Genomic DNA, 13,757 nt, shown 5'->3' on the forward strand with positions numbered 1-13,757 from the left:
CTTTCAGCAGTTGGTTGGAAACACGTCTCAGAGGTGACACCACTGTTTGTGATGAGTTGTACTTGTTGTCCAGGGGACCATCTTCGACCGTATTGACTTACTAAGGATACGAGATAAATGGGAATACATTTTACACGATCTCCCAAGATCAAAAGAGCACCAACCAAAACAGCAGTGTCCGCTTTGATGCAGCAACCGAGAGGGGAAAGGACACATATTATGGTTACATAATGGACATATGGGAACTTGACTACGGACATGATTTTAAGGTCCCTTTGTTTAAGTGCAAATGGGTCAATCTGTCGGGAGGCGGGGTACAGGTAGACCCACAGTACGGAATGACAACAGTGGATCTGAACAATCTTGGGTACACTGACGAACCGTTCGTCCTAGCCAATGATGTGGCACAGGTTATCTATGTGAAGGACATGTCTACCAGACCGAGAAAAAGAAAAGATAAGGAAGCGAATACATCATACGATGAGCCAAAGCGCCACATAGTTCTTTCAGGAAAAAGGGACATTGTGGGAGTGGAGGGCAAGACAGACATGTCTGAAGATTATGAAAAGTTTCATGAAATTCCTCCCTTCAAAGTCAAGGCTGACCCAAGCATCCTGATAAACGATGAAGATTATCCATGGTTACGGCGCAATAAGAAAATGACACAAGCGAAGAAAAAGTGAAGACTTTCTCCCGCAACTATTATGATGATACCATGCCAACTTTGTAACAGACGAGTATGATACCATTGCCCATTTTGTACACGAAGTGCATCCAGTTTTTGCCGTAACCCTCTCAACTTTCTTGCACATGCTATGTGGATGAAATGATGATACCATGCCAACTTTCAACCTTTTCAGAGTTCATTTGAAATGCTTTTCAATTTCAGGGTCTTATAGCTCAAAATAATCAATAAATGCATGAAAAATAACAAATGAAGTCAGAAAGAATTGAAAATTGATGATGTGGCTTTGAATGGTGCATTTTGAACACAAAAAAAGTCAGGAGTTCAAATAAGTTTTAAAAAATGAAATCCCTTTGTAACAGACGAGTTTCCGTATGAAATCCTGATACTTCGAAAGAGATTGTCCGTTTTGTACACGAAGTGCATCCAGTTTTTGCCGTAACCCTCTCAACTTTCATGCACATGCTATGTGGATGAAATGATGATACCATGCCAACTTTCAACCTTTTCAGAGTTCATTTGAAATGCTTTTCAATTTTAGGGTCTTATAGCTCAAAATAATCAGTAAATGCATGAAAAATGGTGCATGAAAAATAACAAATAAAATAAATAAGTAATTAGAAACAAAATAATATAAATTTTAATAAAATATATAAGTAGAAACAAAATAAAATAAACTTTAATAACATAAATAAAATTTATGAAACTAAAATTATCAAAGTATTTTCTGTTCAAAACATTATAAGCAACCTCTAGTATTATTGAAACTAAAATTATAAAATTGATGCAACTAAAATTATCGAAGTATTTTCTGTTCAAAATCATTGAAAGCAAAAAGAATTTTCATAAAGAACTTTTTTTGTTAGAAACTTTAATAGCAAAAAGAATTATCATAGAGTAAAATAAATAAGTAATCAGAAACAAAATAAAATAAAATAAATAAGTTTTTTGTTGTAAGTAGAAACAAAACAAAATAAATAAAGCAAAAAAGAAAACAAAAAACAGGCAAAAAATAAAAATTATGCCACCTACTGGGCCAACACGGCTTGAATACGACTAGAAACCCATCCATGGGCCAGGATTCAGGCCCGCGGAAGGCCCAGTAGGCCCATCAGGCATAGCAGTGACAATTAGGCCCGTAAGCCTGCAATGGAGAGGAGCTCGAGAGGGTTGGCGCAGCAGCGCTTATAAACCACTCTCGAGCTCTCTCAACTAACGAGGTGGGACTAAACTTTGGCCGCGACGCAGGCAGCACATGTCCTTTGGTCCCGGTTGATGGCACCAACCGGGACTAAAGGGGTGCATTGGTACCGGTTGGTGGCACCAACCGGTACCAATGCCCCCCCTTCAGTCCCGGTTGGTGCCACCAACCAGAACCAAAGGCCGCCGCTTCCCGCCCTTTGGGCTGCTGAAAAGAGGCCTTTGGTCCCGGTTGGTGGCACCAACCGGGACTAAAGGGGGCATTAGTCCCGGTTGGTGGCACCAACCGAGACTAATGCTTGGACTATATAACAAACACTGGTGAAAAGTTTCAGTTTTCATTGCCAGTTGCCTCCCCCCCCCCCCCCGCCGTCAGGCTGCTCCACCTCGTCGTCTACGCCGCCGCCAACGCCGTTGCCTCCCTGAGCCCGCGCCGTCCTCGTCGCCGGCATCCCTGAGCCCGCCATCCTCGTCGTCCCCATCGTCGCGTGCCTCCCCGAGCCCACCCATCCTCGTCCCTGTCGCCGCCTGCCATCCCGAGACCGCCGTCCCCGTCACCGCGTGCCGCCCCGAGCCCGCCGTCCTCGTCGCTGGACTCCTGCCATCGCCGCCCCCCTCGAAGTGAGCCCCCCCTTTCCCATGGTCCCGATCGAGCGCCGCTCTTGTGCCCGAGTGCCCCTTGCTCTCTGCCCCTCCACCATGGTCGCCGCCGGCCCCGACGCATTGAAGAGCAGAAGGAGAGCAAAAGGAGAGGAGAGGAGAAGGAGTGGAGTACCAGCAAGACGCCGTCCAATTTTCTGAAATTTCTGAATTTTTTTTACAGATATGAACAGTGCATATAGAGGGTGTTTGATCAAATGCTAGATGGCTTTGGGCATTTTTAGAATTTATGATATTTTTTCTGGTGAGGTACTGATGCAAGACAAAGGTGATGGCAACATTTCAGAATTTTTGGATTGGTTTAGAATAGGTTTTCAGCAAGGAATTTGAATCTGGTTCAAATTTCATTTGAATGAAATTTGAAAATTTTGAACTATGGATCAGAAGGTTTTTGGTGAAATGGAGTGTGGGTACTGTCATGAAGTTGGAGTAATTTTTGTGGTTGTAAAAGAGTTAGGAAAATTTAGAATGTGCTAAATATGTCAAAAAATGTTTTTTTGTTCATATACAGAAAGTTTTTATATATGACTATGGATATATGAGCAATGATGATCCATGGATGTATGCATTGATATATATATGAGAAATGATGTTCATAGAATATTTACCAAGTAGAGGAAGAAAGGAGAAGAAGAGGAGAAATAAATAAGAAGAAGAAAAAAGAAATAAAAGAAGAGGAGAAGAAGAAAGGAATAGAGGAGAAGAAGAGAAAATAGAATCTTTTTTTTCTTCTTTTTTTTCTTCAATCTTCTCCTCTATTAATATCTTCTTCTCCTCTTTTTATTTCTTCTTCGTCTTCTTATTTTTTTATCGGATATGTCGTTGTCGATATACCCCGTGTCCCGATAACTTCAACACGAGGGGGGGTTGACCTACCCCCTCCCCGATAATATTATTTTCCCATGTATGTATGTCGTCGTTGTCGATATAACCCCCTCCCGGATAACTTCGACCGTGATAACTTATACCACGGGAGCACCCCCCGGCCCTCTCGCTCGACCAAAACTCTCGAGGACACCCAAACCCTAGAAAAAAAAATGTCGGTCTCCTACCCCCTCCCGCCGCGCCCCTACCCTTGAAGCGTTGCCGAGGCCACCCCAAACCCGGAATATGCTTGGTCTACGTTTGCACTAATATATCCACCTGCTGTCATGTTTGTGTAATAATTTCCATGTTGTAATATTTGTAGAAACAATGGAGCACGGACGAGACGAGGAAGCAGAAGAGGTGTTGGGGGACATAATCTTAGCCGGAGGTGATATCTTGTCGTATCTTAACGACATTGATGGTCTGGAAGAGCAGGGTGAAGAAGCAAGCTACGGTGATCGAAGAGTGGAGGAGGAAAGACATGATTATGATGGCTCCGGTGACCCAATGTTGGTGCAAGAAGGAGCCCGTGGTGACGGCTCCGGTGACCGAACAGAGTCCGGCCAGGTAAATATATTAGTTAAGCCTGTGCTGACTAGCTAATTGATGCATTCATTGTTTTGGTATGTACACATATTAATTAACTCTCGTCTTTCTTCTTTTTTCTAGCCCTCCGGATCGAGCACAACTTCGGTAAAGAGACGAGGCCCGAAGAGAAAGTTGCGCTCGGATGAAAGGTTTGAGATCACAGCAATCGCGCGCGACGGCCAACCGATTGAACCCATCCGGACAAAGGATGCATTTGCTGCTCAGTGCAGGGTTCTTGTTAGGGACAAGATCCCGATCAGCATCCACCAATGGTATAAGCCTAAGAAGGAAGACCCTGAGGTGTCTTATGTCAATGATATGCAGAAAGATGATCTTTGGACTGAGCTGAAGGCAAATTTCACCCTACCGCCAGAGGAGGATCCGGAGAAGCCAGTTAAAGAGCAATTAATCAAGTCTCATGCTCTTAAGAAGATGGCAGACCTATTCAGGAGGTAGAAGAATGAGCTGAAAACATTTGTCGACAAAGAAGAGACACCAGAATTCATCGGCCGGTATGAGAAGATCAGAGATCACTGGCCTGCATTTGTGGCCCACAAGACATCGGAAAAGAGTAATCAGATGTCAGCGACAAACAAGAAGAATGCTGCGAAGAAGAAGCTTCACCATCGCACGGGGTCAGGTGGCTACCTCAAAGCCCGGCCTAAGTGGGCCAAGGCTGAGAATGATCTGCTTGATAAAGGGATCGAACCACAGACAATGAACTGGCCAGGCCGTTGCCGGACTTGGTTCTTCGGGGCTGGCGGAAAATTGGACCCTGTATCAGGGAGGTGCGTTTGGACGGACGAGCTTTTGAGAATACCAGTCAAGAGGCTTCAGCACTATATCGATGCAGCGCAGGAAGGGACGTTCGTTCCAGACAGAGAGAACGACGAGCTCAGAATGGCCCTCGGGAATCCTGAGCACCCTGGACGGACACGAGGCACGCCAGGCTCCGTTCTGTGGAAGGCTGGTTTTCCGGATGCAGGCAGTTACAAAAGCCAGGAGAGGAGGAAAAAAGTGGAGCAGACCCAAATTCAGAAGCTGCACGAAAGGGTTCAAGCGCTAGAGGAACGAGACGGCAATCGACATGCCGAAACTACCCCCGAAGCTACCCCGCCATCTCAGCGGAGAAGCAGCGTGGCTTCCATCGAGCTGCTTCAGCCGGAGCATGTCTTGACGGCTCCTGCTAGCTACCCAGTGGATGCTATCATGGAGTCTCAACATTGCCACCTTATGACGCAATGGCAGAACTTCAAAGTCAAGGAGGCTGTTGGCTCTGTTTTACCTCCTGCACCCGGCGCAACCTACCACTGCCAGCCGATTCCAGAAGGATATGCTAGGGTGATGGTGGATGAAATAACGGAGGGATTTGAGGACCTCCGGCTTGACCACCCTACCGGTGAAGGGGAGACTCAGCTGGGTTCTGCTCTGAAGACTCCATGCCTATGGCGGAAGGACCTCATCAACCTTCCGAACTGGACGCCTCCGGCGAGTAAGGGCACTCCACCTCCTCCTCCGCCTCCTCCTCCACCTCCTCCTCCGGCGAGTGATCAGGGCACTCAGCCTCCTTCTCCGGCGCGTGGCGGCACTCCGCCTCCTCCTCCGGCGAGTGATCAGGGCACTCAGCCTCCTTCTCCGGCGCGTGGCGGCACTCCGCCTCCTTCTCCGCCTGCGCCGGCATGCCAGAGCAGCCAGCCTCCTCCTTCTCCGCCTCGTCAGCAAGGGCGGAAGAGACCCGCCGCCGCTCCGGCTGCTCCAGCGCGTCGTAGTCCTTCTCCTCCACCTCGTAAGCAAGGAAAGAAGATAGCCGCAGCTGCTCCGTCTGCTCTGCCGGCATCTAGCAGTACAGCCAGAGGCGGGAGGCAATACAGATTCGGTCCTTCTCTGAAGACTCCAGAGAAGTTACCATACGAGAGGACCGAGGAGGAAACCACGAAGATCGTGCGAGCCGAAGTGACAAACTTCTTTGAAGGGGTGAAAGCAAATAAACATCCACCTCCGGAGCAGAAGGTAGATCCGGTGAAAGCGAAGCGCACTCTCGCTGCCCTGACAAAACCACCAAAGTCTCCGCCGAAAGGCAACTATGAGCGCATTATTGCAAAGACATTTGCCGAAGCGGAGCAGTCGGGAAGTACTGTCAGTGATCAAAGGTTAAAAGAACGACGAGCTGGGAAAAAATTGCCCAGCTCGGCGAACAAGCGAACCAATCGTGCCCCCCGCTCAAGGTGTCTATTGACATCGTCGCTAATGATCCGAGGATGGTGCCCGGTTATAGCAATCTTGGAGATTACCTGCCCGACGATGTACATTATGATATCTTGGAGGTGGACGAACACAAATACCATTACGGGAAGCCTCTCGTCAAAGATGAAAGATCTCTAACAACGATGATGCGAAGATTACATGATTGGTACATGAAAACCTGCAGAGAGTCTGGGGGGAGGAATACTTTGACGCTGAGAGTTAAACCGGAGCATGACCTCGTTGGAATTGAACTGTTGAATGTTCCATTTGAGGAGTTCTTCCAGTTTTTCAATCAAAAGGCCCTCGATAAATCAACGATCACTTGCTACTGTCTGTAAGTAGTACTACTTCTGTCATTAAGTCTCTCTATATAGGTCAGCTCTTTCATTGCATGTATTTATAATTATCCTCACTATATTATGCAGATTGAAGATCGCCGAATTGAAGAAAATACAAATCGGTGATATTGGGTTCATTAACACAAATCTCATAGATGCAACTCAGGTTAAATATCATGCCGAAAATACCGAGGCCAACTTGCTACGATCGTTGGTAATAAATGAAAACAAAGATATAATACTCTTTCCTTACAACTTCAAGTGAGTGTTACTGTCTTGTGCATATTCGGTTTCCCTTATTAGTCCAGGTTATAGTAATGTAATTGATGACTTATGCATGCGTGCGCAGCTTCCACTATATTCTCCTAGAGATTAAGCTTGAGCAGGGAGTAGTAACCGTCTTAGACTCGAGACGAAAAGATCCCCAGGACTATGCGGACATGACTCAAATGCTCGAGAGGTAAGTTAAATCGATTATTATCCACCATATCAGCAACTTTGTTCATTTCCTAATATCAAGTAATTGTTTTCTTTGTCTGGCAGGGTTTGGAGAAAATTCACCAAAAAAGCTCCGGGACTGCCGAAGAAGCTGCAATTTAGACACCCGAAAGTAAGTACTATAGTAGCATGTTCCGCGCATCTCCTAGTGATTCAAGCGCTAGTTTCATCAATACCATTTAGCATGCGTGCTTATCAGTTTGATTGACCTCTATTTCTTGTAAAGTGGTTGTGACGGGAACCCGAGAATTATTACTGTGGATACTACGTTTGCGAGTTCATCCGCTACACGACCTGTGAGCGGGGCTACTCTGACGAACAATATGAAGTGCGTAAGCAATAATATTTACAATTTTATTTTATTACCATCACTTGTGTTGAGTTTCATTTATTCATATATATATATGTATTGACACCCTTCTTCAAATTAGATCTTTCGGATGCGGGATGAACTCCTAGCACCAGATCGTATGCGAGCAATTCAAGAGGAATTGGCGGCATTCTTCCTTGACCACGTGATCGCTGAAAACGGAGAATACTATGTGGACCCTGTGTTCTTACAATTTAATTAGGAGATTATATTGTAAGAGATAATTATTGTATATATGTAGCCGGTAGTGTCGGATAGATATACGAGAACTTGTTGTTCGACCAATCTCTCGGAGAAGGAGAGGTGGTCGATATCACTTCTCTCTGTATGCATATGTTCATGACGATCTTCTGTTTCCTTCATTTGATTACTAGCTAGCGTATCTCGTCCTCTCCATACGTATATAGTACGTAGCGTCGACCAAGCACGGAGATAAGAGAGGACACTTCTCTCTATTAATTAGCTAGCTAACACAATATATGAAACACCAAAATTAACCCCCCAAAACCCCCAACCCCCCCCCCCCTTTCAAAAAAAAACAAAAACCCCAGCCCCTGAAATGCTGACGCGTGGATGCCTATTGGTCCCGGTTAGTGCCACCAACCAGGACCAAAGGCCCTCCTGCCTGGGCTCGCCGCACCGGCCACGTGGGGGCCCATTTGTCCCAGTTCGTGTAAGAACCGGGACTAAAGGGTTAGGGCATTAGTAATGACCCTTTAGTCCCGGTTCAAAAACCGGGACAAAAGGCCCTTACCAACCGGGACAATAGGCCCTTTTTCTACTAGTGTTCTCTCCTTCCTTTACCTTCTCCTCACCATCGACGACCTCCTCCCCTCCCCCTCGCCCCAAATCGAGCAGCAGGCCTGGATCCAACGCAGGCTCAGATCCGGCCCCTGCCCCTCAGTCCTCACCACGCCTCTCTCGCCTTCTTCCCTCTTGGCTCGTCGTTCCGGTGGTGGCGGCTCGTTGATGAGCACGGCGGCGAGGTGGAGGAAAACGAGTAGCGGCATGGATCTGGTCACGGTGGAGTCGGAGCACAAAACCCGACGGCCCGCTCTCAACTGCGACTTTACATGGTTCCTAGCCGCCGTCTCCTGGAGCTGCTCCGCACATCTCTGCCCGCCCAACAGCCCCTCCATGCCGGCTGTCCGGAGCTGCACCGCACACTGCAGCAAGGTACTCCTTATTTCTTCCTCCATCTTCCATCCCCCTTCCCCCTATCCCTTCTAGAACGAACTGCTATGGTCGTCACAGATTAGTACTTTCACGTGTTCTGATTTTTTTGGGGATTCCCTATGGATACACTCTTGCGTGATTAGTAAAGGTTTGTACAGATGATGCTGATTCATGAAGTACGTTACAACAAATTGCAATCATGTGTATTCTGATTTTTGGCCACGCCGTGTCACGTCGAGGCACATCTGCAGAAATTGAAGGACATGGGTGGCATGTGCTCCATTAAGCAGAGCACTTTTAAGTTACTTTCTACAGGATGATCATTCCCAATATTTAGTCTTCGCTGCTCTGTTCCAATGAAGAACGAATCGGTTTGCTTGGCATCAGTGAAAAAAAATCATTGCTTAGCTCAAGTTTAAATATGTTCCTTAATAGCTGGAGTGCCCTTCGTCAGCGAGGAGGCCCAGGGTGACACCGCTGCCGGCGCCGGTGCTCCCCAATGTAGCCACTCCGATGACAGCCAGGTGATCCATTCCCCTGCCCAGAGGTGTTCTCTTTTGTGCTAGGTTTTCGTTTTCCCATTGATTTTCATTCCAATTTTATCGCAGGATTGTTGCTGTGTGTCTCCAGTTCCTTGAAGTCATGTACATGCACATGCCCGCGTCTGATTTGTTCTCGTGGTCGCGTTCCTGCCGTAGCTACGTCCACGACTGTGCAGGTTTAGCCGTCCTTTCTTTAATCCCCTTTTTTGTTTACCCTCATTTCTCTTGTATTGTTCCTGAGAGAGCCTAGGCCTGATGTCCTCTTTCCAGGTGAGGCGTTTGTTGCCTTGCTTAATTTTGTTTATTAGATATTACCTGCCTATGCTTCATCCTATTTTTGCAATGAGATCTATTGTTTACATATGTGCTAATTTCTGTGACTAAGGAGACTGTCAGTTCTGCCAATGACGCTAAATACTTACAGTTAGGAAATAACAGTCCCCGTATCGGAAGGCATGTTTATTTTGTCTTGAATTGAAAGAATTACTAAATAAGAAGGCTAGCTTAGGTTCTAATAATTGTTCAAACATACTATATACTCCTAACAGAAATGTAAAACAAAGACATGGACAAATTATTTCTGCTATGTGATGAGAAGAACTATTTTAATAGATATGGAAATGCTTTTTTAAATTATATGTCTACTCTGCCATGCTTGCCAATATCCACTTCTGCTGCAAGTGCTTCTATAATTGCAACTTCTGGAAGTGTGTGGTTTGAAGATATGAGATGTGATTCAGTTACATAAATGTTTGAACGGGAACTTATGAATTAGAAGGGAATAACTGCCTTGCCTTACAAAAGTTCGTGTAAGGGAAAGGATTGCCTCAGCTAACACTATATTTATAGGAAAGATACATGCAAATTCAAGAGCGTAATAAGATAATTATTTTTTCCTTCCAGAACAAAGGCCTGTTTGTGCCAGGGACTAACATATTTCATAGTAGACATGATTTATACCTTTTAGGACCAGTACAATTTTCATACAATCATGAATCATGGTTTTATCTTTTGAAGTCGATACATTTTAATTTATTGTTTTATTCCCCTAAATGTTTACCTAAGCACATAGCTGCTATTCACTGTATCTTTTGTCAGATGGCTTCTATCACCCTTGCTAATCTATGTTGCGGAAGACAAAATCAAATGCTATGTGTCCGGGTGTCTCGGCTAAGGCATTTTCGCAGCGATTTAGAGAGCGGTCCTATCAAGCTCATACACATGTTCATCATCGACGTGCAGGTACTGTTTAGCACAAAACACAGCAGCAGACCAATTGTGCATATGTTATTCCTTTCATGATGCGTCCTTTTATCCTAGGGTAGCTAGAGTTATGCAGTTGTACCAACATCATTTGCTGGTGCTTATCTACACATCTTACAAGAGGGGATTATCTATAAGCTTGGCTACTTGATGGTCTTGCCACTGCTAAACATACTGAATCCTGCTGCAGCTCCACGTATGAGTTTATCTCAGGTACCACTGAAATTTAACTAATAATATGTAGCATCTTGCCACCAAACAGATTCATATGTGGTCACTAAATTCAATGTCTATAAACTTTTCTGTACTCATATACAGTTAGCATATTGATTGCATTCTCTACTCTCATATGGTATTGTATCTTCAACTACTTGCAGAAATATATTTTCTAACTTGGTTTAGTTTTATTAATGTCTCACTAAGGGTGATGGATGCTTGCCGAAAGGGCATTATCTATACTTTTCATAGTGCAAAACGACATGTCATGGCAAGATTGATTGTTTGGTAGAATGATTACTCCTGCATTATAGCGCTACCTATGAAAATTGAAAGGAAGAGTTGTGGTGGTATCACGTGGATGATTTTTTGATTATTAGTTTGCTTCTCAATGATTTTTTCAATATTGGAGGGTCATCTGCTGAGACTTGGTTTGTGCCACGACATTCTTTTGAATTGCTAATACCCTTTTGTTTGTGATATTTCTTTACATTTGCTATGGAAAAAGACGCTACATATTATTAGTTAAATTTCATTTGTACCTGAGATAAACTGATCGCGTTGTATCTCGTATGTCCTGTTGAATAGAAGGAATCAAGGAAATGATGGCGTTAGTCTTGATATGGGGAAGCGTTAAGTTCACGCATAGGACATATGCCACTGATACCAGTACAACACAGTTTTTGTGTGTTGCAAGGTAGCCTTTCTTTTTTATTTGCTGGTTCCTCAGATCACTACCTTTTCTTCTTTAGAACTTACTCCAAGTGACATGTACTGATAAGCATATTCCTCATATCACTACCTTTCCTTTAGAACACACACAACATATCCAGACAAACTCAGGTACCACCCTCTCATACACATGGTGCTACCCTCTATCTCTAACAGTATGCACACATAGGAACCATTGCATAACTTTGATTCTCACTTTAGCTCCTAAAAGTGTTCCATTTCAATGTGCTGATGAACCTTCTCTTGGTTGCACTACAAACTACGGAAATGATGCATGGGAGACATGGCATGATCATTAGATAAACCTATGACTTTATAAGTGATACTATATTAATTTATTTTTTTAATAGCACTGGAATCTCTTTGCTCTTTTCTTCTAGTTTACAAGGATCTTAAGGCTAATTCATTGTGTGATTTGTCCATAATGGTTATTCTTGAACAAGAATCTTAAGATAATCCATCCTTCTTGAAGAAGACTCTGTATGTACTATGTAGGTTAGTCATCATTTGTACAAACAATTTTTGCACCAACGTTTCATCCATGTAATGACACGTATTTTCAGCATGACATGGATAAACAAAATTGATATTTGATATGGGACGCATGGTTGTATAATATTTTCCTGCATGTCTTCTCATGTAGCCACCTACCAACCATACCTATCACTATTGCGACTTATATTCTCTTTGCCTGTTCAATTTCTTTCTCATTGCTCTTCAGTTGATCAATTCCAACATGGTACCCCATGCCCACGATACACTCATCGTCACTGCTCCGATCCGCCCGACCCCAGTGACTCAGCTACTTCCTATCATCACCTGGTACTTCTCTTTGCTTGATGCTCCTGCGCTGCTTGTTGTGCTCGCCGTTGCTGCTATATCTAATTTCAGGCATTATGGTTCAGTGGGTGACTAGAAGACCTGGTAGATTTTAGTAAAATGACCTATATATTGGTTTCAAAACATAGCGAGACTAAGTCCTGATATACTTGGCTACTTTTTTCTTTCTGAGTGGTATATGGAATATGGGGTTTGCAGAGTTAAGTAGTGAGACATCATTTTATGTGGTAATTGTACCCTGGTGCAATAGTTGTTTTGATCCAATTCCAGTATTATGTTAGCTTACGTTAATGATATGGGAACTCTGAAGAAAATTCTATATGGCCGATCCATATTCATGAGTTGTGCATGTGCGATATGGTTGGTTGTTTATGCATTCTTGCTCTTTAGACCTTTGTTGGGCGACAATACCATTTGGTACAGAACATGCTGCTTCCGATTTCTTTGCACTTCAATCTCAAAATTTTCTTGATGTTTTTTATGTTATTTTCAGGAGCAATTTAAGATCGAAAAGGATGATGGGAGGATGCAACTGACACAGTAGCATGCTCCGTGTCAAATGGTATATTTATCTTTCTTTTTACCTAGATGAGAAACAGTAACATGTGAAACATAACGCAACATACTCTGTTGCCTGGAGTGAGAGTCTAGATATAGAGGGCATTGCCCATAAATCTTCATTGTACTAGCTTGTCACTTCTATAAACTATCACTAAATTTAGTATGCATGTTATTTCTTCTTGATTGCCTTTTATCCCTTTCTTACCCATGAAGTGTGAAGACAGCCTGCAGCCCAATATCAGCTCTTGGATTTCCAAGGGACGGCGAGCGATGGCTGTGGTGGCGGCGGAGAAGGTGGTGAAGTGTATCGGGCTGGGGTTCGATATGATGTGTGACCTGAGGCAAGTTCTGCAAAGATTCTGCTTCTCTTTTGGAGATCACGTGTCTTTTGGAGCATGTTAGGCTTTGATTTCAATTCAATGATGTGCTTTATCATCAACCTTGTAAGACTGTCACCTATCTGATAATATGGAGCTAACCTTGCTATGCCTGATGATTGAACATTTATCTGGTAAGCTTGTTTAACTCAATTTATATTTTAACACCCAAACTACTCTAGCACGCCTATGCACGTTCACAACGTTACCGCCAAGGCAAGTGCGCAAAGGACCGCACAGGAGGCGCGCCCAGGGCGCACTGCATCCACTAGTTAGGCTGGTCATAGTGGGGAGTAACTTATACTAGTGTCATGCATATGATACTAGTCTAAGTTACTATCTTCATAGTGCAAAGTAACATAGTAGTAGTGTCATAGAGGACTTCATTTATTAGATTGTAGAGTCATCTTTTATTGGGAAGCGCTATGTTACAGTAACATATTATGTTACCACTTCTCATTAACTACGTGCCACATAAGTAAAATTTTCTTGAAGTGCGCTATGTTACTAGCTAAGTTACTCCCACTATGACTAGCCTTATGCTCTGCATACAGCAGAGCATTCCTCCGTCCCCTCACTCTCGCCGTCATGGAAGCACCA

General features: G+C 44.1%; 1 protein-coding gene across 15 annotated transcripts; it reads left to right on the plus strand.

Moving 5' to 3' along the window:
- The first annotated feature begins 8,247 nt into the window (after positions 1 to 8,247).
- On the plus strand, positions 8,248 to 13,287 carry LOC120974893 (uncharacterized). 15 transcript variants are annotated; one of them, XR_012201675.1, is made up of 9 exons: positions 8,248 to 8,626; positions 8,878 to 9,150; positions 9,235 to 9,344; positions 10,267 to 10,410; positions 10,489 to 10,644; positions 11,236 to 11,344; positions 12,101 to 12,201; positions 12,713 to 12,781; positions 13,001 to 13,287. XR_012201675.1 is itself a non-coding variant. In XM_073507784.1 (7 exons), the coding sequence occupies exons 1-4, from the start codon at positions 8,420 to 8,422 to the stop codon at positions 10,287 to 10,289; spliced, it is 429 nt and encodes a 142-aa protein (XP_073363885.1). In that variant the 5' UTR covers positions 8,248 to 8,419; the 3' UTR covers positions 10,290 to 10,410; positions 10,489 to 10,644; positions 11,236 to 12,781; positions 13,005 to 13,287. The 15 variants fall into 15 exon arrangements, 3 of the variants coding, with proteins under 3 accessions (XP_073363885.1, XP_073363886.1, XP_073363887.1); XR_012201671.1 differs by having other exon boundaries at positions 11,236 to 12,781; positions 13,005 to 13,287; XR_012201673.1 differs by having other exon boundaries at positions 9,257 to 9,344; positions 11,236 to 12,781; positions 13,005 to 13,287.
- Positions 13,288 to 13,757: the final 470 nt, after the last annotated feature.

The sequence above is a fragment of the Aegilops tauschii genome, chromosome 2 (genome assembly GCF_002575655.3).
Source record: "Aegilops tauschii subsp. strangulata cultivar AL8/78 chromosome 2, Aet v6.0, whole genome shotgun sequence".
Lineage (NCBI taxonomy): Eukaryota > Viridiplantae > Streptophyta > Magnoliopsida > Poales > Poaceae > Aegilops > Aegilops tauschii.